This window comes from Salvelinus sp. IW2-2015, linkage group LG4q.1:29 (genome assembly GCF_002910315.2).
Source record: "Salvelinus sp. IW2-2015 linkage group LG4q.1:29, ASM291031v2, whole genome shotgun sequence".
Lineage (NCBI taxonomy): Eukaryota > Metazoa > Chordata > Actinopteri > Salmoniformes > Salmonidae > Salvelinus > Salvelinus sp. IW2-2015.
The window spans coordinates 20,890,183-20,914,709 of NC_036842.1; the positions used below are offsets into that span (position 1 = coordinate 20,890,183).

At 42.0% G+C, this 24,527-nt stretch overlaps 2 protein-coding genes, 1 long non-coding RNA gene and 1 pseudogene across 7 annotated transcripts in view; 2 read left to right on the forward strand and 2 right to left on the reverse strand.

Moving 5' to 3' along the window:
- Window positions 1–6,591, forward strand: part of traf2b (Tnf receptor-associated factor 2b) — a 22,090-nt gene extending 15,499 nt beyond the window's left edge. For both annotated transcript variants that reach the window (XM_023984042.2, XM_023984043.2), the window contains 5 exons: window positions 1,429–1,503; window positions 2,446–2,682; window positions 2,983–3,286; window positions 3,454–3,602; window positions 3,751–6,591. In XM_023984042.2, coding sequence (XP_023839810.1) covers window positions 1,429–1,503; window positions 2,446–2,682; window positions 2,983–3,286; window positions 3,454–3,602; window positions 3,751–3,969 — 984 coding nt within the window. In that variant the 3' untranslated portion in view covers window positions 3,970–6,591. The remainder of the gene's footprint in view (window positions 1–1,428; window positions 1,504–2,445; window positions 2,683–2,982; window positions 3,287–3,453; window positions 3,603–3,750) is intronic.
- A 1,161-nt stretch (window positions 6,592–7,752) lies between these two features.
- LOC111960851 (F-box/WD repeat-containing protein 5-like) lies at window positions 7,753–20,936 on the reverse strand (annotated as a pseudogene).
- LOC111961632 (uncharacterized) lies at window positions 20,883–23,859 on the forward strand. 2 transcript variants are annotated; one of them, XR_011479048.1, is made up of 4 exons: window positions 20,883–21,162; window positions 21,509–21,654; window positions 22,794–22,883; window positions 23,004–23,859. It is a non-coding gene; the product is annotated as an uncharacterized lncRNA (long non-coding RNA). The 2 variants fall into 2 exon arrangements; XR_011479041.1 differs by lacking the exon at window positions 20,883–21,162 and having other exon boundaries at window positions 21,423–21,654.
- The window catches only part of LOC111961630 (delta-aminolevulinic acid dehydratase), a 10,304-nt gene continuing 9,427 nt past the window's right edge, over window positions 23,651–24,527 (reverse strand). For all 3 annotated transcript variants that reach the window (XM_023984046.1, XM_023984047.2, XM_023984049.2), the window contains exons 11-12: window positions 24,149–24,278; window positions 23,651–24,044 (exon numbers count right to left, since the gene is read on the reverse strand). In XM_023984046.1, coding sequence (XP_023839814.1) covers window positions 23,986–24,044; window positions 24,149–24,278 — 189 coding nt within the window. In that variant the 3' untranslated portion in view covers window positions 23,651–23,985. The remainder of the gene's footprint in view (window positions 24,045–24,148; window positions 24,279–24,527) is intronic.

Sequence of the window (24,527 nt, forward strand, 5' to 3'; positions counted from 1 at the left end):
GGCACTTATCCTAATTTCTCCCGTAAGTCGCTCTGGATAAGAGCATCTGCTAAATTACTAACATGTAAATGTAATTTAGTTTAATTTTTAGGTCAGTTAATCTTATTTTATAGCATTGTTGGTGCCATATTGAAAGCAGAAACAGTAAGGATGCTTTATTGCCTAGCCAAGAGTAGCCCACATAAAAATACTACAGTTTACTATAGAATACTGTAGTACTTACTATAGAATTCTGTGGTATACTGTAGAATCCTATAGTCCACACTAGTATCCCTTGATTGTGTAGTGCTTACTATAGAATTTTGTAGAATATTATTCTACACACTGTAGTATCCCTCGATCATGTAGTAACCAGGCAAACAAAAAACAAGGCAGTAAGAAAGGATATGTAAACAACATAGTCAATTGCTGGGTTTCCAGAAGAGTGCCAGTCAGTCATCAATGGAACCTGTACATATTCTTTATCCCTTTACACTTGTGTGTATAAGGTAGTAGTTGTGGAATTGTTAGATTACTCGTTGGTTATTACTGCATTGTCGGAACTAGAAGCACAAGCATTTCGCTACCCTCGCATTAACATCTGCTAACCATGTGACAAATAAAATTTGATTTGATTTGATATTTGCATGTGGGTCCCCTCCCCCATTTCCCAATGTGTGCCACCCATAACTGAAAAACCTACATGCCAAGTATAGACCATATATTGTGTTGCCTACAGGTTATAGAAAAGAGCAGAAGCGTGGAACCTAACCGTTCAGACCACAGTCCTACCTACATACAGGTTATGGACAATTTGCTCTTTTAGTTTGTCCAGTAAGTTTCTTCTAGGACAAAGCAACGACAAGATTACAAATAAAATAATTTAAAACCTAATAAAACAAGACTATTGTATACAGCATACTACTGTAATGTCCGCAAAACACAATAGTAAGTACTTCAGTAATTTCTTTCTCTCTGCATTGTTGGGAAGGGCCTGTAAGTAAGCATTTCACTGTTAGTCTACACCTGTTGTTTACGGAGCATGTGACAAATAACATTTGAATTAATGTCTTCAAAACACTGCAGTAAATACTACAGTATTCACTGTACATTATAGTGAATACTACAGTAAAGTCTGAAAAAAAACTACAGTATATAGTGATACTACGGTATACTGTAGTATCTTTTTCATGTGGGAGGCCAGAGCATGAACAGAATGGCCTATGTTAATCATTTATCACTCTTTAGTAGAAGTCGGTCTTACTCAAGTCTTCTCATAACACAACTAAAAAGGTAGTTGCACTTTCCATTTGAGTTGGACCTTTGAACTTAGATCAAAATAACCTGTCTCTCAACTGTCAACCTTCACATTTGAAATGATGGTGGGTATTTTCAGGGTTTGCCCCCATTCATCTTCATAACCCTGACCTTTCTGTTCTTTCCCTTCAGTTTCTAGATCACAGCAGATCCTGTGCCAAGTCTAAGACTGCATGTCCATTCAGTGAGGTCGGCTGCAAGGCTGTGGTATGTGTAGAAGATCAATTATATCTAATCAGATAAAAACTTATCTATATGATGATCCCTTAGATGTTTGAAAATCTTTGAACATAATGTCCCAGCCAGCTCTTTAGTACTGGTTTCTTGTTTGTCATAGAAGGAACAGGTCTATATTTTCCTATGACCTCATTTGTTAGTCAAATAAATATGCCTATATTCGTAGCCTTGAAGATCGAGAGAAACTTGCCCATTGTTAGGGTGCAAAGATGACTATCATACTGAAAAAATATATAAATGCAACATGCAACAATTTCAAAGATTTTACTCAGGTACAGTTCATATAAGGAAATCAGTCATTTGAAATACGGTCATTAGGCCCTAATCTATGGATTTCACATGACTGGGAAATGCCAATTGCATGCTTACTCAACTTGAGATATCTGTGGCATTGTATTGTGTGACAAAAGTGCAGATTTTAGTGATCTTTTATTGTCCCCAGCACAAGGTGCACCTGTGTAATGATCATGCTGTTTAATCAACTTCTCGATATGCCACACCTGTTAGGTGGATGGATTATCTTGGCAAAGGATAAATGCTCACTAACAGGGATGTAAACAAATGTGTGCACAAAATTTGAGAGAATATTTTTGTGAGTATGGAAAATTTCAGAGAATTTTTATTTCAGCTCATGAAACATGGGACCAACACTTTACATGTTGCGTTTATATTTTTGTTCAGTGTATCTCTGATTTAGATCTGCCCTTGGGTATTGGACACACCCTTAAGAGAGCTATGTCTCAAAAGAGACATCTAGTGTTTGTAGAGAGTAAATTATCTTTCTGTGCAGCCCTCTACAATTGAATTTCAGCTTTAATCTCAATATTGAAGGGCATCTGAAATTGACACTGAACAGTATCGAACAGACTAGTTAACTCGGTGTGCTAACCGCCTTGTGTTGTGTCACCGCAGATTGATAATGGAAAGCACAGTGACCACGAGCAGACGAGCGTCATGGAGCACATGCGTCTGATCCTGGCGACGTCTATGGTGCGGCTGCAGCGTCCGGAAGCCCCGGGGCCGGGGGAGTGGCAGGAGGACTCTGGTCTTGGCCTGTACCGCGCTCCTGAGGAGGGAGCCACAGCTTCTGCAGCCACAGTTGGTGGCGGAACTGCTGCCTCTGGACAGACCAGTGGCCTTGACCATAAGGTGGGTCTCATTTGAGCGGATGTTTGCTATGTAGGAAAGCTAGGAATACTACAGAAGCTAGCCTGTGTCTAAATTTAGCAGCCCAAATGTGGTGGTTGTTGTCCCTCGTGTGTGATGGGGGCAATGATAATCAAGCTGGTAAATTATGAAACAGACTGGCGTCCTACATGTACCGTGTTGTTATTTAACTATAATAGATGACCTGAATATTTGTCCATCTGAAGTTGTTGAAGATACAGCAACACATAGTGTAGGATTGGTATTCATTGTGTTCTCTGTTCTCCCCTTGTGGTCCTGCAGGTGACAGTGCTGGAGAATATAGTGTGTGTACTGAACAGAGAAGTAGAGAGGAGCTCTCTCACTTTAGAGGCCTTCTCACGACAACATCGACTAGACCAGGACAAGATTGAGAACCTCAGCAACAAGGTGCGTCAACTAGAGCGTACTCTCACCATGCGGGATCTACAGCTAGCCGAGACGGACCAGACTCTGAGGGAGCTCCAGTTCTGCACCTTTGACGGTGTGTTTGTTTGGAAGATCGCTGACTTCTCACGCCGCCGGCAGGACGCTGTGGCCGGGCGAACACCTGCCATGTTCTCACCAGGTTAGATCCACTCTGATTATATGTTATTCTCTACACCTGCGTATCCTTACTGTTTAATGTATCGTAAATATACCATACCAATACACATTTATGCACTCATGTTTTCCTTGTGAGTGTTAGATGCAGATACCGAGGGCCTGTCTAAAGAAGTTTATCTTCTCCCACAGCGTTCTATTCCAGTAAATATGGCTATAAGATGTGTCTAAGACTGTATCTGAATGGGGACGGAACAGGTCGAGGGACACACCTTTCTCTTTTCTTTGTGGTGATGAGGGGCAAGTGTGACGCTCTGCTCAAATGGCCCTTCAGTCAGAAAGTGAGTTTCTCTACCTTTCTGATTCCTTATTCAACTCCATCTGTCATATTAACTTGATCTTACTTATGTCTAACATAATTAACTACAACCGACTGCATTATAAATCAAACAAAATATGAAGTCTCCCTACTCATTCTCTTTACTATAGGTGACTCTGATGCTGCTGGATCAGAATAACAGGGAGCATATTATTGACGCCTTCCGACCTGATGTCAGCTCCACCTCTTTCCAGCGGCCAATCAGTGAGATGAACATAGCCAGTGGCTGCCCACTCTTCTGCCCATTATCTAAACTGACAGGCAAGAGCTCCTACCTTAGGGATGATACCATTTTCATCAAGGCCATTGTAGACCTCACAGGCTTGTAGAGGCTGTGGAAGCCCCCTACACAAAGGCACAAAATGCAGACTAATATATATAACTTCTGAAATGACATGATATAAGTAATATTATTATAAAATGCATATATTTATTATTATAAGTATATCATAGACACTGTTTATTTTGCTGGCTGAAGGCACTGGAATGAAAAATGAATTCTGCTAGCAGATCTTTTCAATTGGTTTAAACAGAGAAAAATAGGGTGAGTGATATGGCCAACCCAAGTGTTGGCTCTGACTACTAGAAGTGCAGTATTATGCAGAGGATGCCGTGACTTTTTTTGAATGCAAGGCAATAGGAGCTTGTCAAAATTGGTCAGAAAATAGGCTTATTGCACATATATCACGTTATGTATTTCTATCATATTTTCCAATATTTCTTAATTTAGAGACACTGATGTGATCGTGCCTAAATGACACTGTCAAGTTGTGAAAAACAAATTTTACTTGAGGTAGCACCTGTTGTACACATGGACAAGGATGTGTTAGAGATCCTGCCCATTCATCATGTGAGCAGGCACAACTTTTTAAATGGCAAAACCAATCGGTCGGTAATTTATATTAAAGAAATGTTCCACAAACTCCGCCTAGTGCTTTCTCAAAAAAGCTACAAGCCGGTCCCAAGCCCGGATAAAGGAGGATGGGTTAGGTTATGCATAAGACTAGCAGGCGCAATCTGTAAAAATAAAATAAATGTGGGGGGGGGGCAACAGTACAATTGTACTAGTTGATCATAGATGGCAAATGCTCCTTGAGGAGCAATGGGCCTAACTAAGTAGCTAAGAGCATTCCAAAAACATAAGTACGCTTTCCCATTTAAACAGTTGTGCACTCGCATCCAGTAGCGGTGTGTGGGTAAAATCACTGGGGAAGCCAAGCCAGGGGGGGAAAAGCCATATTACAACCTGTGTGTCGTGATCATTGCGTTGTTTGCTCTATGATCTGTTAGTTCATATGCCTTGACACCGTAATATTTAGGCCTAAGGCCGAGACAATAAGAAGACACAGTAGCAGAATAAATTCAACCACAGCTTTGTTTCATCACAAAACAGGAGAGCAACCTCTGTCTGGTGAAGTCCACAAAAGATACTGCATGTAACAGTTACATGACCTACAGCATGGTCAAGCAAGTTAATGTTTCTGTCATTTTCAGACTACTAAACAACTATTGATTTAGAACCACTGAGTTACCGCAAGTTGCAAAGAAAACAGGAGCTGCCTCCACTATTCCAGCACCATTTCAACATCATCTAATCACCTATGCTTAGTCTAATACAGTGACAACTAAAAGATACAAAAAAAAAATGTTGTCCAACCAATGTAAGCTAAATATTATGTAGCTGTCCATGGTTCTGATTTCTGTGTGTATGCGTGCAATAGAAAAACATGTTGACTCACCCTACACCGTACCCTAGAAACGCCAATGCCATCCTCCACTTTCATGTTGCCTAAACGATCTATGACTCTGTCATACACTTTTATTTTTTTGTTGTCCTAGGCTACCTGGCTAAAATACTTGCTCACTAGCCTAACTTCCTTTCATTGGCAATGATGTGCCAGGCCAGCTAGTTAACATTAGCCTAACATTACTACATGTAGCTACATGTTGAACTTCCATCCTCTCGGGCCAGGTACACAATGCATGAATTTATGGTTGGATCAGAATTGCCATTATAACCATTGGCCAGTACGGATAATTAAGTAAACCACAAGTCCAATTCTCTATCCATTGCTAATTTAGGAATGGGCCAATTTTAGCTAGCTAGCCACTGGAGGACAACGACACAATGGGATGCAATTAATTCAAGTTTTCTGTCAATGATGTTTGGCTTCTAATGTGATGTGATTGGTCTGAAGCTAAATCCAAACTGGCTTACCTTGAGACTTCTTTTTTTTTGGTGTGCCAGGACCATACACAGCTGAGCTCACTCAGTTTAGCTCAACGTTGATTGGCTATTTTATAGAAAAAATGATCAAGGGAGGCCAAATGCTCCTTGGCTGAATACACACCACTGCTCACATACATGCTGTATGCGCTGTACTTAAAGCCTAATAAATCATTGAACACGGTGGGTGCATAATACTGTGCATGTGCACAACAGGCTTTACCTTGAATTTAAAGTAGTTTTCCATCAAATTGAAGCAGTATCAAGTTTGTGTTACCATTAATGTCTTCTACTAAGCATGGCAAAGAATGATCAAAATAGCTGCAAAGCGGACCAAATTTGGCAGCTCTTAATTGACCTCCTTTCAAAGGCACCAACCACATCCTCTGCATTATCCTGAGCTTCAGGCAGACATAGGCAATACTTAATTTGAGCATTATATGCCATTTTGACTGAATGGCGCCGGAGGAGATGGCTGCCGATTTTACGGGCCCTTAACACACACAATAGCACAATTGGTTTTCGTGTTATTTGTAACTTATTTTGTACCTCGCTACTATTATTTTACTGCTGCTCTTTTATTTTTTAACTATTTTTTACTTAACACGTATTTTTTTCAACTGCATTGTTAGTAAAAGGGCTTGTAAGTAAGCATTTCAAGTTAAGGTCTATTATACCTGTTGTATGCAGCGCATGTGACAAATAAAATTAGATTTTGATTTGATCCGCTTGAGGCTCAGATGAACCGATCATCGTATCTTTCCTCAGTATACTTTTTAGTCCAGTTCTGTTAGCTAGGTAGATGAACAGTGCCTATATAGCTGTAGTGTACAAGAGTACGCCACAGTAGACATGTACCCAATTAAGATATATGATTAAATATACTGTAATAAAATACAGTATACATCATATTAACTATAACAATTATATGAACTATATTATGCTATAGGCTAAGCTGAGGAAGCTCCTGCTCTTTTCAAATGCATATTTTATCTCAAATAACAAGATTAGTATTTATACTGAGCTAGCACATAAATAAATGGTAAGTTAGCAGGCTATTATGCCAGCATAATTGTATTGAATAGAACAATTAAGTGTTTCTGAATGTCATACTTGTGACAGGTTAACCTTATCTATCTTGTGTAGAGTGGATGAGAATTATTTAAGGACATCTCCTTCACTTAACATATTATTGTGGGTCCTTATTCAGCTATAACTAATATACAAAAACATTTGATGTGTTGATAATGTAGATTATGTATGTTTTTGTCACTGTAATGGTAAAGAGTCWTATGTAGGTGTTTTTGTTGAAGGGCAGGTTACAGAAATATAACAGCACAGTGTGTAACGTTAATTATATGCATGTGTTATAGGAAAGCAATTATAATTAATATAGTTACCTGTTTAAGTTTGTCATTGATTTATTTGTCTTATTTAACCAAGGAAGTCGCACTGTTGATCTTGCAGGAGTCATTTTGTTATATGCTCTCATGATTGTGACTGTCAAGACCTGTGTGCCGTAGTTACTTGTTTTCATTGGAACATTGAGGTGTTTGATTTGATTGCATGTTAATTCAATCTAGCATGGAGTAGTCCTGGGATTATATAGAAGATATATTGTATCTATAACAATGAATTGGAGGTGGAAAAGTATACCTGTTTCTCAAAAGTAATGTACCTGGCTAAAATGTGAGCCACTTACGTGGTACCAATTATCCCGAGTTGAATAAAGTTACCTTGCTAACTACAAACTACATTCGTAGTATAGGGCTCTGGGGAGATCTACTTTATGAATACTATACACCTTGTGATTGTCTCTTTGCTTTGGTCAGAGAACATGAACCAAGCATGTGATTTTGTTATATGAGCATTGATTGTGCATTTTGCCCTGTGATCACAAGGATCTTTTCCACTCACATTGGAAATGAAAGGTAACAATGAAAGTGATAGGAAAGTGTATTTGAAGTTCAATCAAATCTAGCGTAGGGTTGCAGATTAGCCAGTGAGAACTGAAAAAGAGCAAGACATATTTTTAAAAACATAACTTAAATTTACATTTTCTATGCACAATAAAATGATGCATGACCAGAGCTGGGGTAGGTTGTGGTTACATCCAATCAGAGAAGCAACAGGCACACAGACTTCTAGCTCAGGTTTCAGGAGAGAGTGTTTTAAAAGCATTAGAGGACTGAAGGCTTTTGCTGCAAGAAATGCAGATATGACCATGACCTACTGTACTGCTTTGAATGTGCTTTGTCAGTAGGCTCTATAAAAATGCAACACTTACATAAATCGTGTGCTAGTTCAGATATGGATATCTTTACCCAATGGCTGCAAAACAATTTCAAAGGAATACTGCCTTGATATTGCCAGTTTTCACATTAACCGTATGACCTTGGACCATGAAGCTGTATCCTGTGTAGGAAGGGTGGGGTATTATGATAGGTGGCACTCCCATTGTAAGCCTCCTTGGAAACATTCATTGAGCATATTTGCTGACACAATAGTAATAAAGACACGTCTTCCTATGATCCCATCCCATGACAAGTTGGATGTTTATCCCTCAGGGATAAAATGACCACAGGACTATTACAACCATTTAGTAAAATATTGATTTGAAACTGGCATCATACTGTCAGTGTTCAGGAGCAATGGGTCGGTTGTGCCACCTTATTCATCTAGCATGTGTTTTAAAGGAGAGTCAGAGTAATTTTGTAGATTGTGGAATGTAGCAACAACGTTTAGTGATATTTCTATCATGAAAACTTGGTGAAACTTGAGTGTAACAATGAAGAGACCTTGTCGGCCATTACAGTCCTGGATTATTCGCGCCCCCCTGACACATTCACAAACACACTTTCAGGAGGTACCAGACCACTTGAATTGCTCTTGGTAATTTCAGACATCCTCAGCTCTGCAATCATATGACATCACTGATGTGATAGTACACCCAACATAAACAAATGTGAAAGAATATGTGCAAACATGCACATAGATCGAGAGAGTTAAAAACAGAAGACAAAACACACAAGTGTGATCTTTGACCATATTTTAGTGTCCACATCTCTTCTCTTCATTCAGTGAACAAACTCTAAATAATTTTCTTTCTTGAAGTAGTCTCCCATGTTTCTTCTCCAGTAGCTCATTCATTCATTGGAAGCATGATCGTTATAATCAATGAATGTAATTTCCCTCCCAGACCTTGCACGGGTCCAGGAGGAATTTACCTGTACCGTATGACCTTCACCTTGACAGCAATTGACCTTGCTAGGTGTCACCTTCAAAAAGGACATTTATGGAGAGGCCTGTGAAATTGCTGTTGCAATTATGCCTCCTTGTGGCTTACCCCAGCTGTCACATGTCCTTGGTGGTTGGTGATGTCAGGCATAAAAAGTGTGATTTTCCCACAATGAAGATAGCTACTCCTGGAATGGGGTCAGAGACCACCCAGCCCGCCGGCCACGCTCGACTGTTCACATACAGAGATACCTGAACAGAGACAACAGCATGAAAGTCTTTCCCCCGCTCTCATTTCCAGTCCCCTCCCACCCCTCTCAGGTGGTCAGGGTTTCCTGTTGGCGGAGGTGGTGTTCTTGTTGCGGACCAGCCAGGAGAGGTTGCGGGGGACGGGTGGGCGTCTGTGTCAGGCGGACCCTACGAGCCGAGTGCCACACCTTGATGGTGGAGTGGTCGCTGGCAGAGAGCAGCAGCTCCTGGTCGGTCGGGTTGAAGGCCACAGAGCATGACGATGTGGTCCCAGATGTGGTCCCAGCCTGGTCCCAGATGTAACCATGTTTGTCCTCTGCACCACTAGAGGGAGAGGGATAATCACTGGTGAATGACGAGTGAAGTATTCTTACCCCTTAACTTATTCCCCATTTTGTTGTGTTACAGCCAGAATTCAAAATTAATAAAAAAATGTTTTTTAAATTCTCACCCATCTACACACAATACCCCATAATGACAAAGTGAAAACATGTTAAGAAATTTTAGCAAATTATTAAATTTGAAATACAGAAATCTAATTTACATAAGTATTCATACCCTTGAGTCAATACATGTAAGAATCACCTTTGGTAGCAATTACAACTGTGAGTCTTTCTGGGTAAGTCTCTAAGAGCTTTGCACACCTGGATTGTACAATATTTGTACATTATTCTTTATAAAATTATTCAAGCTCTGTCAAGTTGGTTGTTGGAACATTCAATGTCGTCTTGGTAAGTAACTCAAGCGTATATTTGTCCTTGTGTTTTAAGTTAATGTCCTGCTGAAAGATGAATGTCACCCAGTGTCTGTTGCAAAGCAGACCGAACCAGGTTTTCCTCTAGGATTTTGCCTGTTTTTAACTCTATTCCGTTTCTTTTTATCCGAAACAACTCCCTAGTCCTTGGCGATGACAAACACACCCATAACATAATGCAGCCACCACCATGCTTGAAAATATGAAGAGTGGTACTCAGTGATGTGTTGTGTTGAATTTTCCCCAAACATAACAGACATAAGGTTAAATGATTTGCAGTTTTACTTTTGTGCCTTATTGCAAACAGGATCCATGTTATGGAATATGTTTTATTCTGTACAAGCTTCCTTTTCATTTAGGTTAGTATTGTGGAGTAACTACAATGTTGTTGATCCATCATCAGTTTTCTCCTATCACTGCAATTAAACTCAGTAACTGTTTCAACGTCACCATTGGCCCCATGGTGAAATCCCTGAGTGATTTCCTTCCTCTCCGGCAACTGAGTTAGGAAGGATGCCTGTATCCTTGTACTGACTGGGTGTATTGATACGCCATCCAAAGTGTAATTAATAACTTTACCATGCTCAAAGGGATATTCAATGTCTGCTTTTTTTACCCATCTACCAAGAGGTGCCCTTTTTTGCGAGGCATTGGAATACCTCACTGGTCTTTGTGGTTGAATCGGTGTTTGGAATTCACTGCTTGACTGAGGGACCTTACAGATAATTGTATGTGTGGGGTACAGAGATGAGGTAGTCATTTAAAAATCATGTTAAACACTATTATTGCACACAGAGTAAGTCAATGCAACTTATTATGTGACTTGTTAAACACATTTTTACTCCTGAACTTATTTAGGCTTACCATAACAAAGGGGTTTAATACTTACTGACTCAAGACATTTTCATTTTGTATTAATTTGTTAACATCTCTAAAAACATAATTCCACTTTGACATGATGGGATATTGAGTGTAGGCCAGTGACACAAAATCTCAATTTAATATTTTTTTAATTCAGGCTGAAACATAACAAAATGTGAAAAAAGTCAAGGGGCGTGAATACTTTCTGAAGGTACTGTAGGTGATTTCTGTGCCCAGCTGGCGTTTGCATTACATTTACTCCAACTTCATAAAACACATGCTGAACAGGATTAAAGATTATCAAATCTGTATATGGAAGAATATGTCCTTCATATAATACACACAATTTCTCTGTTAGTATCTGATACAAAGGCCCAATAACATTGAAAAAGGTATCGGAAGTCATTTATAAACCCATAGTAACCCCATACTGCCTGTAACTGTTAAAGCAGCCGTGACATACGTACCTGGCCACAAAATCTCTGCTGACGTCCAAGAAGATAAAGAAGCACTCGTCGTTGAGCGTGAAGGCTCGGTGGGCCCTCAGGCTCCGCCTCTCCTCCCGCAGGCTCTTCAGGTCAATGACCTCAGGTCAATCTCCTCAGCGATGGGGTGCGGAGACATGGGGTCAGAGATCACCCAGCCCGCCGGCCACGCTCGACTGTTCACATACAGAGATACCTGGACAGAGACAACAGCATGGACGGTCTTGGTAAAGGTGTACTTGTTCAGCATTAAAAACAAAGTGAGGAAAGCAAGTTGATGTTGTAAGACAAATATTTACTATGTAATCTTGGTTACCCAGAAGCTAAATTCTAATTTCCTGATTTACTTCTGGGGGAAATGCAGTTAACAACTGTGATTACCATTGTGCAAAAGGAAACTCTGCCAAACCCCTCCCTTCTGTTAAATTCACCCGTGTTCATCATGGCCAAAAGCACATTTTGGTTTTCATGAATTTTTATGATAAACAGTTTCCACTAAAAATTGTCAATCATCTGCACATGGGCTTGAAAATCCCTGCACCAATTTAAGCACCATGTTCGCCCAATGCTGATTCGTCCAGATAATCAATGATAAAAACCCCAAATCCAGGAACTATTGCTGCTCGTAATCACACAATTATGCTTGAGCTTTGACAGATTCTTGCCGTTTAATCTGTCCTCGAGAATCTGTCCATGAGAGATTAGTTAATATGAGGTTTCTATGACAGTCATTCAATGGGTTTCAGGTGCACTGTCACATCTTTGCACCGGTAGCCTTGCAACTAAGATATTCAGCCTCTTCACACTGCTGCCCATGACGTACACTCACTCCCTCACCTGTGGTCTGGAGACAGGCCCATGCCGATGATGTGGCCATGGATGTCGATCACATGGTCTAGAGAGTCAAAGAACGTGTCTGTGCTGCTCTCCTCCCCCAGGACAGGCCCAGACGTGATCATCTGGTCAGGCATGATCGGCTTGATACCTATCTGGTGGGGGGAGTAGGTAAGGCTGCCGGTAGTGAAGAGCAGGTAGGTCTTGTCCTCTCCCTCCCCAGGGGCCGAGGAGGAGAGCACATTGGGGTCTGGGGCCTTGGTGTGGGTTTTACTGATGAGCCGTGCCCATTTAAGTCTCCAGCTGCCTCACCTCTGAGGCTTCACTTTGACAACCCTGAGGGCACCAGAGGAAGAGAGGAGAAAGGGTCAGAGTACAAAATAAAAATAAAAAGGAGATGGAAGTCATAAGTCAAGTTCATGTGGCCATATGAGAATACTTGGTACACTTCCCATTGATTACACAGCACAACATGTTATTTTCATGCTGGCCTATTCCACCGTAACACACAACCTGAGTGCTTACCTGTATGACATGCTCCAGCACAGTAGCGTTGAGCTGAGGTAGGTGGGCTGTCAACAGACCCTGCAGTCTCATCTCCCTCCGGCGCTCTTCGTCCTCATCCTCCTCCTCGCTGTCAGTGGAACCCAGGTCAAAGAGCAGAGGCTGGTGTCTCTGTGGCTGGCTCTGAGCCAGGGCCCTAGCCTTGGACTGGGCCTCATAGTCCAGCAGCAGGTCTGGGTTGTCGTGGAGCCGACAGTGAGCCACCATGACCGTGCGGATGGTGCTGGCATTGATGTTCTGGATTTTAAAGAGCCGCTTGACCACGTTAATGTTCTCAGACTCTACGTCCTGGGGAGAGGGAGAGAGAGGATATGGGTCATGCATGAACACACGACACAGTAAATATACTGAACAAAAATATAAACACAAAATGTAAAGTGTTGGTCCCATGTTTCATGAGCTGAAATAAAAGATAAAATAAATATTCCATACGCACAAAAAGCTTATTTCTCTCAAATATTTTGCACAAAATTATTTACATCCCTGTTAGTGAGCATTTCTCCTTTGCCAAGATAATCAATCCACCTGACAGGTGTGGCATATCAAGAAGCTACAATAAAAAGACAAATGTGCAGATTTGTCACAACACAATGCCACAGATGTCTCAAGTTGAGGGAGAATGCAATTGGCATGCTGACTGCAGGAATGTCCAACAGAGCTGTTGCCAGAGAATGTAATGTTAATTTCTCTTCCATTAGCCGCCTCCAATGGCATTTTAGATAATTTGGCAGTAGGTCCAACCAGGACCTCCACATCCGGCTTCTTCACCTACGGGATGTTCTGAGACCAGCCACCCAGACAGCTGATGAAACTGAGGAGTATTTCTGTCTGTAATAAAGCCCTTTTGTGGGGGAAAACTAATTCTGATTGGTTGGCCTGGCTCCCCAGTGGGTGGACCTGGCTCCCAAGTGGGTGGACCTATGCCCTCCCAGGCCCACCCATGGCTGTGCCCCTGCCCAGTCATGAGAAATCCATAGCTTAAAATTAGGGTCCAATTAATTTATTTCAATGAACTAATTTCTTTGTATGAACTGTAACTCTGAATAGCAACAAAAAAGACGATTGTGGACTACAGGAGAAAGAGGACTGAGCACGCCCCCATTCTCATCGACAGGGCTGCAGTGGAGCAGGTTGAGAGCTTCAAGTTCCTTGGTGTCCACATCACCAACAAACTAACATGGTCCAAGCACACCAAGACAGTCGTGAAGAGGGCACGACGAAACCTATTCCGCCTCAAAGACTGAAAAGATTTGGCATGGGTCCTCAGATCCTCAAAAGGTTCTACAGCTGCACCATCGAGAGCATCCTGACTGGTTGCATCACTGCCTGGTATGGCAACTGCTCGGCCTCCGACCACAAGGCACTACAGAGGGTAGTGCGAAAGGCCCAGTACATCACTGGGGCCAAGCTTCCTGCCATCCAGGACCTCTATACCAGGCGGTGTCAGAGGAAGGCCCTAAAAATGGTCAAAGACTCCAGCCACCCTAGTCAAGCCATAAGACTCCTGAACATCTAGTCAAATGGCTACCCAGACTATTTGCTGTGCCGCTCCCAACCCCCTCTTTACACCACTGCTACTCTCTGTTGTCATCTATGCATAGTCACTTTAATAACTCTACCTACATGTACATACTACCTCAACTAACCGGGTCTCTTATACACATCTAGATGTGTATAAGAGACAGCTTTACACCACTGCTACTCTCTGTTGTCATCTATGCATAGTCACTTTAATAACTCTACCTACATGTACATACTACCTCAACTAACCGGTGCCCCCGCATATTGTATTGCTACCCCCCTGTATCTGGTCTCTCCACAGTCTGTCTCTTATACACATCTAGATGTGTATAAGAGACAGGTCCTTGGCCGTGCAGTCATGAGTGAACAGGGAGTATAGGAGGGGACTGAGCACGCACCCCTGAGGGGCCCCTGTGTTGAGGATCAGCGTGGCGGATGTGTTGTTACCTACCCTTACCACCTGGGAGCGGCCCGTCAGGAAGTCCAGGATCCAGTTGCAGAGGGTAGGACAGGGTAAGACTCCTGAACATCTAGTCAAATGGCTACCCAGACTATTTGCTGTGCCGCCCCCACCCCCTCTTTACACCACTGCTACTCTCTGTTGTCATCTATGCATAGTCACTTTAATAACTCTACCTACATGTACATACTACCTCAACTAACCGGTGCCCCCACACGTTGACTCTGTACCGGTACCCCCCTGTATATAGTCTCGCTATTGTTATTTTACTGCTGCTCTTTAATTACTTGTTATTTTTATTTCTTATCTGTATTTTTTTAACTGCATTGTTGGTTAGGGGCTCGTAAGTAAGCATTTCACTGTAAGGTGAAATAGGCCTACCTGTATTCATGATGATTGATCTGACCTTTCTATGATAACATAACTGTTGTATTCGGAGCATAACATAACTGTTGTATTCGGTGCATGTGACTAATACAATTTGATTTGAAACACTTAATTGAAGAATCTCTACTGATGACCAATGAAGGGGCGTAGACTTCGGCTCCGAACTTCTGCCTGACTCAATTTTTGGTGTGAGCACGAATAGCCGGAAAAAAACCTTACCGAAGACCAAAACATCACAAGCATGCGGACGCCTTTAGGGAGTTGATAACTCTGACTTAGAGAGCTGACATGGACCAAAACCTTGTTCAAAGAAACCAAGATTAGTGAAACCAGAGAGATCCTATAATTCTGTGTGTGGGACGTCCACAGTTTAATTCAGTTTGACCAGTTATACGATGACCCAGTCAAAATGGTCACTATATAAAGGCAAATAGTCCCACAGCTGTTTTGTCCTCTACCAACTATAACATTTATGACCAGGGACCGACCTGAAAGGCTTTATTGAGCCAGAGCACAGAGCAGGAGGTCATGTTGCCGATCTAGTGCAGGTTGCCAGAGACGAGGTGGGTCTCGTTCAGCCAGCAGCCAAACACATCGTAGGGCTTGTTCCTCACACAGGACAGGAGGGTGTAGTTCTCTGTGGAGGAGGGCAGGACAAGACACACCCATGGTTATCTATGTTACCCACATTGGATAATGACCCATTAGAGTATGAGAATAGCAAATATTGTTATATTTTAGATATCAGTTATGTTATCATAGAAAGGTCAGATCAATCTTCATGAATACAGGTAGGCCTATTTCATACGATGTTGCAAAAACTTGTCTCAGGTGTGGTGAGATTCTTTGTGTTTTCACGGATGCACTTGCTCAACTGAAATGGGTTGTAGTGGTTATAATCTGGCTTGGGTGTTTCAGAGCAAATATGCAACTTTTAAGACCTGTTTTGCATGCAAACAAACACTGAGGATATGTTTGTTGCCTTACTGTTAGGGTTATAATTAAGAGCTGTGCTGTGTATGTCATTTAGTTTTCCTCCACATGTCCTCATACTGAGCTCCATCTATGTGCCACACGAGTCACAATGTCTGTGTCGTAAGTAACGGCATTGTGTACCAAAACATGAAAGCACATTATGAGAAAGAGAAGAGAGACAAGGAAGGAGACAAAAGTGAGTGAGAAATAGCAGGTGTGTGTGTCCTACCAAGACAGATGACATCAATCTCCCAAGAGGGAGAGTGATTAGAGCCCAGGTAGACTCCAGACACCAGTAGCAGGGTGTCGTCAGCGTTGAACTGGGAGAACTGGGTGTAGCCCCAGTTGAAGTGGCGCATGCTGGAGCTGTGCACCATGGTAATGGTGCCATCGGGCCGCTCTGTGTCCCAAAGCTGACCAGCACAGTAGAGAGGAGGATGTTGGGTGAGGAGAGAGACGAGTGGTTTAAAAATGAGAACAGAAAAATGTGAGAGTAGATGTCAAGTCTACAGCTATGAAGTGCAAATCTCAACAATTACATTTGTTTCCCCTTACATCACATTTGTGGGCACTACAAGCTTGAAACTCAGGTCCATGATGGTTCCTGTGCTATAATATTATTGACAAATATTTATACTGTTGTTTTTGCATAACAGCAGTTATGCTATCATAGGCCTTGAGGCCCAAATGTATCTTTGTGACTGTTGTTGTGGAATAAAACAAAACAAATATTGGTGCACAATGGCCATCTTTATTTGGCTTATCCCTAGCCCTAGGCTAAAGCTACCATCTTCTCCGGTCATATGATGTGACAGACCTTGACGGTGCAGTCTTTGGAACAGGAGGAGAAGCGGTGTCCTCGGTGGGAGAAGGCCAGGTGCTCTCTCAGAGTCTGAACCTCCACACAGGGGATGCAGTTAAACAGACGCTTGAACTCTCTGTACCACGACACAGAAGCTAGGGGGAGAGACAAGTGAAAATGGATCACAAAACTATTGAAAATATCTATGCAAATCGATGACAGTACTGCAACAATAAGCAATAGTCAACATGAGATATCAGATATTCAGATGCTTCACTTATTCACGTGTGTATTGGTGGAAGTAAATCTAAATTTTCCTATGCAGAAGACCATACCATTATCCATAATCAATATGTATTCCAACAAATCATTCCAAAATTAGCCTAGTTGAGGGCTAGCCCAACCCATGGCTTCAATACTCAGCAGATGAGCTTCAAATTAATGTCTGACTTTCCTCCTTTCATTATAAATGGAAGTGTCCATCATTTACAGTATTGGATGGGTTGAAATGGAATTAGCCCAACTCTGCTGCCTGGTGTTCTATGTGGCCTACAAGGGTGTCTGGGCACAGAGTGGGTGATTTGGTAGTAGCTTTAGAACAATTCCCTCCACAGGAACTCATCTCTGGAGACTGCCAGCCACTGTCTGCAGGCCAGGCCAGAGCTCAGCACGGCGTCGTGGGGGAGACGCAGGAAGATCTCCAGCACCAGGCTGTCTGGCAGGCCTGAGCCATTGTCCATCCTGACAGTCTTCAAGGGAACAGCACAGGGAAATAATTATTCTGATACATAGTATTGGTATTAGGCTCCGACGAACCATCAAACAGGCAAAGCGTCAATACAGGACTAAGACCGAATCGTACTACACCGGCTCTGACGGTCGTCGGATGTGGCAGGGCTTGCAAACCATTACAGACTACAAAGGGAAGCACAGCCGAGAGCCGCCCAGTGACACGAGCCTATCAGACGAGCTAAACTACTTCAAGGCAAATAACACTGAAACGCGCATGAGAGCACTAGCTGTCCCGGATGACTGTGTGATCACACTCTCCGCAGCCGATGTGAGTAAGACCTTTAAACAGGTCAAGATTCAAAAGGCCGCAGGGCGAAGCGGATTACCAGGACATGTGCTCCGGGCATGCGCTGACCAACTGGCAAGTGTCTTCACTGACATTTTCAACCTCTCCCTGTCAGAGTCTGTAATACCAACATGTTTTAAGCAGACCACCATAGTCCCTGTGCCCAAGAACACTAATGTAACCTGCCTAAATGACTACCGACCCGTAGCACTCACGTCTGTAGCCATGAAGTGCTTTGAAAGGCTGGTCATGGCTCACATCAACACCATCATCCCAGAAACCCTAGACACACACCAATTTACATACCACCCCAACAGATCCACAGATGACGCAATCTCTATTGCACTCCACACTGCCCTTTCCCACCTGGACAAAAGCAACACCTATGTGAGAATGCTATTCATTGACTACAGTTCAGCGTTCAACACCATAGTGCCCTCAAAGCTCATCACTAAGCTAAGGACCATGGGACAAAACACCTCCCTCTGCAACTGGATCCTGGACTTCCTGACGGGCCGCTCCCAGGTGGTAAGGGTAGGTAACAACACATCCGCCACGCTGATCCTCAACACAGGGGCCCCTCAGGGGTGCGTGCTCAGTCCCCTCCTATACTCCCTGTTCACTCATGACTGCACGGCCAGGCACGACTCCAACACCATCATTAAATTTGCAGATGACACAACAGTGACGACGAGACAGCCTATAGGGAGGAGGTCAGAGACCTGGCCATGTGGTGCCAGGACAACAACCTCTCTTAGCATGATCAAGACAAAGGAGATGATTGTGGATTACATGAAAAAGATGACTGAGCACGCCCCCATTCTCAACGACAGAGCTGCTGTGGAGAGACTATATACAGGGGGGTAGCAATACAATATGCGGGGGCACCGGTTAGTTGAGGTAGTATGTACATGTAGGTAGAGTTATTAAAGTGACTATGCATAGATGACAACAGAGAGTAGCAGTGGTGTAAAGAGGGGGTTGGGRGCGGCACAGCAAATAGTCTGGGTAGCCATTTGACTAGATGTTCAGGAGTCTTATGGCTTGACTAGGGTGGCTGGAGTCTTTGACCATTTTTAGGGCCTTCCTCTGACACCGCCTGGTATAGAGGTCCTGGATGGCAGGAAGCTTGGCCCCAGTGATGTACTGGGCCTTTCGCACTACTCTCTGTAGTGCCTTGTGGTCGGAGGCCGAGCAGTTGCCATACCAGGCAGTGATGCAACCAGTCAGGATGCTCTCGATGGTGCAGCTGTAGAACCCTTTGAGGATCTGAGGACCCATGCCAAATCTTTTCAGTCTCCTGAGGGGGAATAGGTTTCGTCGTGCCCTCTTCACAACTGTCTTGGTGTGCTTGGACCTTGTTAGTTTGTTGGTGATGTGGACACCAAGGAACTTGAAGCTCTCAACCTGCGCTATTGTTATTTTACTGCTGCTCTTTAATTTCTTGTTACTTTTATCTTATTCTTATCCGCATTTTTTTTAAACTGCATTGTTGGTTAGGGGCTTGTAAGTAAGCGTTTCACTGTAGGTCTACACCTGTTGTATTCGGCGCATGTGACTAATAAAATGTTTTTTTAATTTGAGGCCATACAGTAACACATGCATGACAGCAGCACCCAAAACATTTAAGACCCTGCCCCACAAAATAACCCTATTTCCTACCAACTCGTTCTATAGTAAGCATGACAGCTAAGAGTTTGACTCCACACCACATGGCAAGGTTTGCCCACTGAGGTCCAGCAACCAGTCATGAGTTGATAGAATGAAGTGGAATTAACCAGTCATGTGTATAATCATCAGTCTTGATCATATGGAATAATGGATACAACAAGGAATGGTGGCTATATCCATAAATTATACATGTCCACATATAGCTACGTTAGCTAGCGAATCTTCTGAAGTTACTAGCTAACGTTAATCTTGCATTCGCAAACAAACAACCCCCTTTCTGTAAATATTAGATTGCTAGCTAAACCAAGGACTTGTTCTGTTTATAGGCGAATTGCTCTGGAAGCCAATACCGCAAAATACGCCATCTAAATGTGAATCGATTCTCAATTCTCAAACGTGAATCGATTCTAATATCTCTACTTTCATATCACATCAAAATAATTGTACAAACTTAAAATATACACTTAATGTACACTGTTTTAATCGATTTTAACACTGTTGCAGCCGACAGTATTTTCCAACGACAACCCGTTTCCTTCTTCAGTTTACACACAGGTGTTGGGAGATGCAGGTAACGTTAGTCCACTAGGTCTCCCGTGAACAAGCGCTGTACCATGGACATATGGCTGTGTGGGAACCATAAACCTGTGTGTGTCAATTTAATCTGTTGTTTATTGAAAATTATTTATCGCTGATATGAAAGTTAAGGTCCTTATGCTTCAAAAACGGTACCGCAAGTGATGCATGTTAATAATATCCGACCGAGCGTCGGGGCTCTTAAAACACTCCCCATAGAAGACCCTTTCGCGTCGTCCAATGATTTATATGTAACGTTAATATAAATTAGTAACGTTATTGATCAAAGGCCTGCTAGTTACATTACCGGCATCAACAATTAGCTATGTTCTACATACCTCCAACTAAAAAGAACAGTCAAATTAAAACAGACAATACTCGTTACGGTTTGTTTTGCAATGTGTGATGAATATATTGAAAGCTACACATTTAGGGAAGCAAAAACTTTCAGCTCGCTAACTAAAGTACCTAAGTTAACGTTACCTAGCTAACGTTACGCGATAGCAAGATAAGCTACAAGTTAACGTTAGCTGTCATACGTTCCTAAATGTCACTTTGCCAGTGTGTATCCTTCCTTAAACATTAATTTAGCTATATCAATAACTACTTCCGTTTTTTTCGTTTTTTTTGTATTCATTTAATGTCAGCAGTATGGTTAGATTTAAAATCAATTTTAATTCGATTAATTGTAGAAATAAACGGAGTTAAGCATAGTTATGAGTGTAGGTGTAGTCTAATCCGGTGGTTTGTGGTAACTAGTGACAAACGCGAGAAGTCTCCTGTCGCACATGCTACAGACCCGACAAGTGGATTTCAGAACACTCGCCATCTCATCAGAATGGTAAACCAGACATTAAAACCAGGGGTAAACCAATCAATTACACAGCAGCAATTGGTCGTTAGGGAATTATTGTGCACTAACAGAGAGGTTTATAAACACAAAACTAATAACAAAAGTAAGCAGTAAACAAATACACAATATATATTGTGTGTATAAAAGATGGGCCTCATCAATGTCTTCTTGGGTAGAGGAAAATAGATTGAACTAAATCATGTATTTGTTGAAAATATTTGACAAAGAAATGTGTGGACAGTTTAGCAGAGTGAGTTTCCTCTGCATTATTCATACATAATTGCTGATGCAGGCATCTGTGATGATGAATGTTCTCACATTGGCTTGTCTGCAGTCTGCACACTCCTCCAACAGTAGGAGCACTTGCATAGAACTGGGCACCTTTCTTCAGCTCCTGTACAAGCTACCTACCACAACCCATATTGTCTATGACCAAGATCATCTTCTGAAGCCAACCCATGTTGTGACTCATCTTCAGCGGTAAGAAAATTACAACATTATATAGCAAATAATTACAAGTCTAATATACCATCATTTACTCAATCTTTAACTAAAATCAAAATTGTACGCACTATTCAATGAATGCAATAATTTACCATTTCCTAAAGAGTAATTCCTTTTCATTCTCATCAAAATAAGACACCTATAAGAGAATGGTTAGGATTTTTCTCAATTGGCCAAGGAGTTACAACTTGAAACCTGATAGGGGTGGTATCATTTTACCAGCCTGTCGCATAGCTATGCTGGTTGTCCTTGTAGGTAGACTAAAGTGCAGGATTGTATTGTGAATAATCAGAACTGTGATCTACTGTAAAGTTCTACTAATCTAACAAATTCACAACTACCTTATACACACAACTGTAAGGGATGAATAAGAATATGTACATATAAATATATGGATGAGCGATGGCCGTGCGGCATAGGCAAGATGCAGTAGATGGTATAGAAAAGTGTATACATATGAGATGAGTAATGTAGGATATGTAAACATTATTAAAGTGGCATTATTTAAGGGGACTAGTGATACCTTTATTAAGTCCATTTATTAAAGTGACCAGAGATTTGAGTCTGTATGTTGACAGAAGCCTCTCTATGTTAGTGATGGCTGTTTAACAGTCTGATGGCCTTGAGATAGAAGCTGTTTTCCCAGTCTCTCGGTCCCAGCTTTGATGCACCTGTACTGACCTCGCCTTCTGGATGATAGCGGGGTGAACAGGAAGTGGCTCGGGTCGTTGTTGTCCTTGATGATCTTTTTGGCCATCCTGTGACATCAGGTGCTGTAGGTGTCACAGAGGGCAGCTAGTTTGCCCCCTGTGATGCGTTGTGCAGACTGCACTACCCTCTGGAGAGCCTTGCAGTTGAGGGCGGTGCATTTACCGTACACAGCGGTGATGACAGGATGCTCTCGATTGTGCATAATTTACAGATGACAAATGATTGCCAGACAAATAGAAAGCTTTTAAATTCACTGGAGTTAAAAAATATCTGTTCTCCTAACAAAGAGCCCTAGTATATAAGTAATAACAATATAATGAACATAGGATGAGGAAAATACATGAAAGCACTGAAACAGACACATACTGTAATATTGCACATTAACAAATTGTGTCCCTTCTCAGCGCTGTCCTATGTGGCTGACAGCATAGCTTCCTGCTGCTGCCCCTCAGGAAAGATCAATTCAGCTACAGGATGACAATACCAGCTCAGGGGTAAGTGTTTTGACCTGCCAAAATGTGTATGTCTAGTTCTCCTGTCGAATCTATGGGTGTGTGTAGGTACAGTAGCTGAGTAAAGCATGTTCAACTTCTACCTGTTTTTCTATTTTGCAGGGGAGGATGTGTGGACAGTCTTCAACGGGGCACCATCCAGTGAAAACCCTCCAGCCAATAAGATTCTCTCTTAGATGGCTATTTTAGAGAGGGACTAGGGGTAGGGTTTTAGTACTTTGAAAATGCATCCTTCCTTCAAGATTTCACTGATTAGTACAGAATTAGATAGTTCTGCATATGGCTAGCCGGTACTTTTCCTCTGTGCTTGTGATAATGATGACTTGTCTGTAAACTCCTTCTTTGGGAGGTGGATATATCTGACAACACCCAAGTACAGAAGGTAACCAGCAGAGTCGAGTGTGGCTGAACTGCAACCTATTTTGCTTTCATTATGTTTTGTCAAATCTATGACAAACATATTGAACAAAGTTATATGTAATTAAGAAAATGTTACTTGATGGAGCACATTTCAGACTTGGTTGTAGCTTTATTATCTAACAAATCTCTATTTTCTGGGACAGGACCATTTACCCTGGTAAAAAAGAGCTTTACAGGTTTCTTAACCCAACCTTACAACCACTGCTAAATGTCAGCGCTAAAGCCAGAGCTATTACAGACGTCACAGAACTATAAAAAGTCAAGGCCTATAATCATGATACTCTATTTAGAAAACTATAGAATAGTAAATAATGCCCATAAACCAAAAACACAATCAACATATTTTATATTACCATTCTTTCATCTAACATTAGACAAACCCTTCAAAGCGAATTTGATACGCTTTACAAAAGTGTCTACTAGCTCCAAGACTCCCACCTTTGGTGAGAATTAGTGGTTGCTGCACACAAAGAAAAAAAACAATATGACGTAACAATGTTATGTATAAAAATAAACTGTAAATTAATGTATGAAGATAGATTGCCTGTTCTCACATGTCAGTTTGGTTTGAATAGACACCATTTGTCAGTGTAGGTCAGCCTTGCACAGCTGGGTAAAAAGGAGTTTGTCACATGATCCATCTTTATGTCCATCCTTCTGTCTGTTACTCTTTCAGCCAGGTGAGCAGTTGAGGTGTGTAGTAGGTGATGATGATGTCAGCACCTAGAGCAGAGGGAAGAATATAGAACTAGAGCAGTAGAACTCACTCTCTCTATAGAGAACAAAGCACTGTTCCTCCAGACCCAAAGTCTCCCATCCCCTCTCACCTGCCCTGCGGAAGGCAGTCATAGACTCCAGTACAGCGGTGCGCAGGTCAAAAGCTCCAGCCTGGGCCCCATGCCACAGCATGGCAAACTCCCCTGACACGTTATACACTGCCAGTGGGTGAGTGGGGTGCTGGAAGAGACCAGGGAAGGATGGTAAGAAAGCGATGGAGCAGATGAAACTATTGTGAAAGATAGTGAAAACATGTAAACTCAGCAAAAAAAGAAACGTCCTCTCACTGTCAACTGCGTTTATTTTCAGCAAACTTAACATGTGTAAATATTTGTATGAACATAACAAGATTCAACAACTGAGACATAAACTGAACAAGTTCCACAGACATGTGACTAACAGAAATGGAATAATGTGTCCCTGAACAAA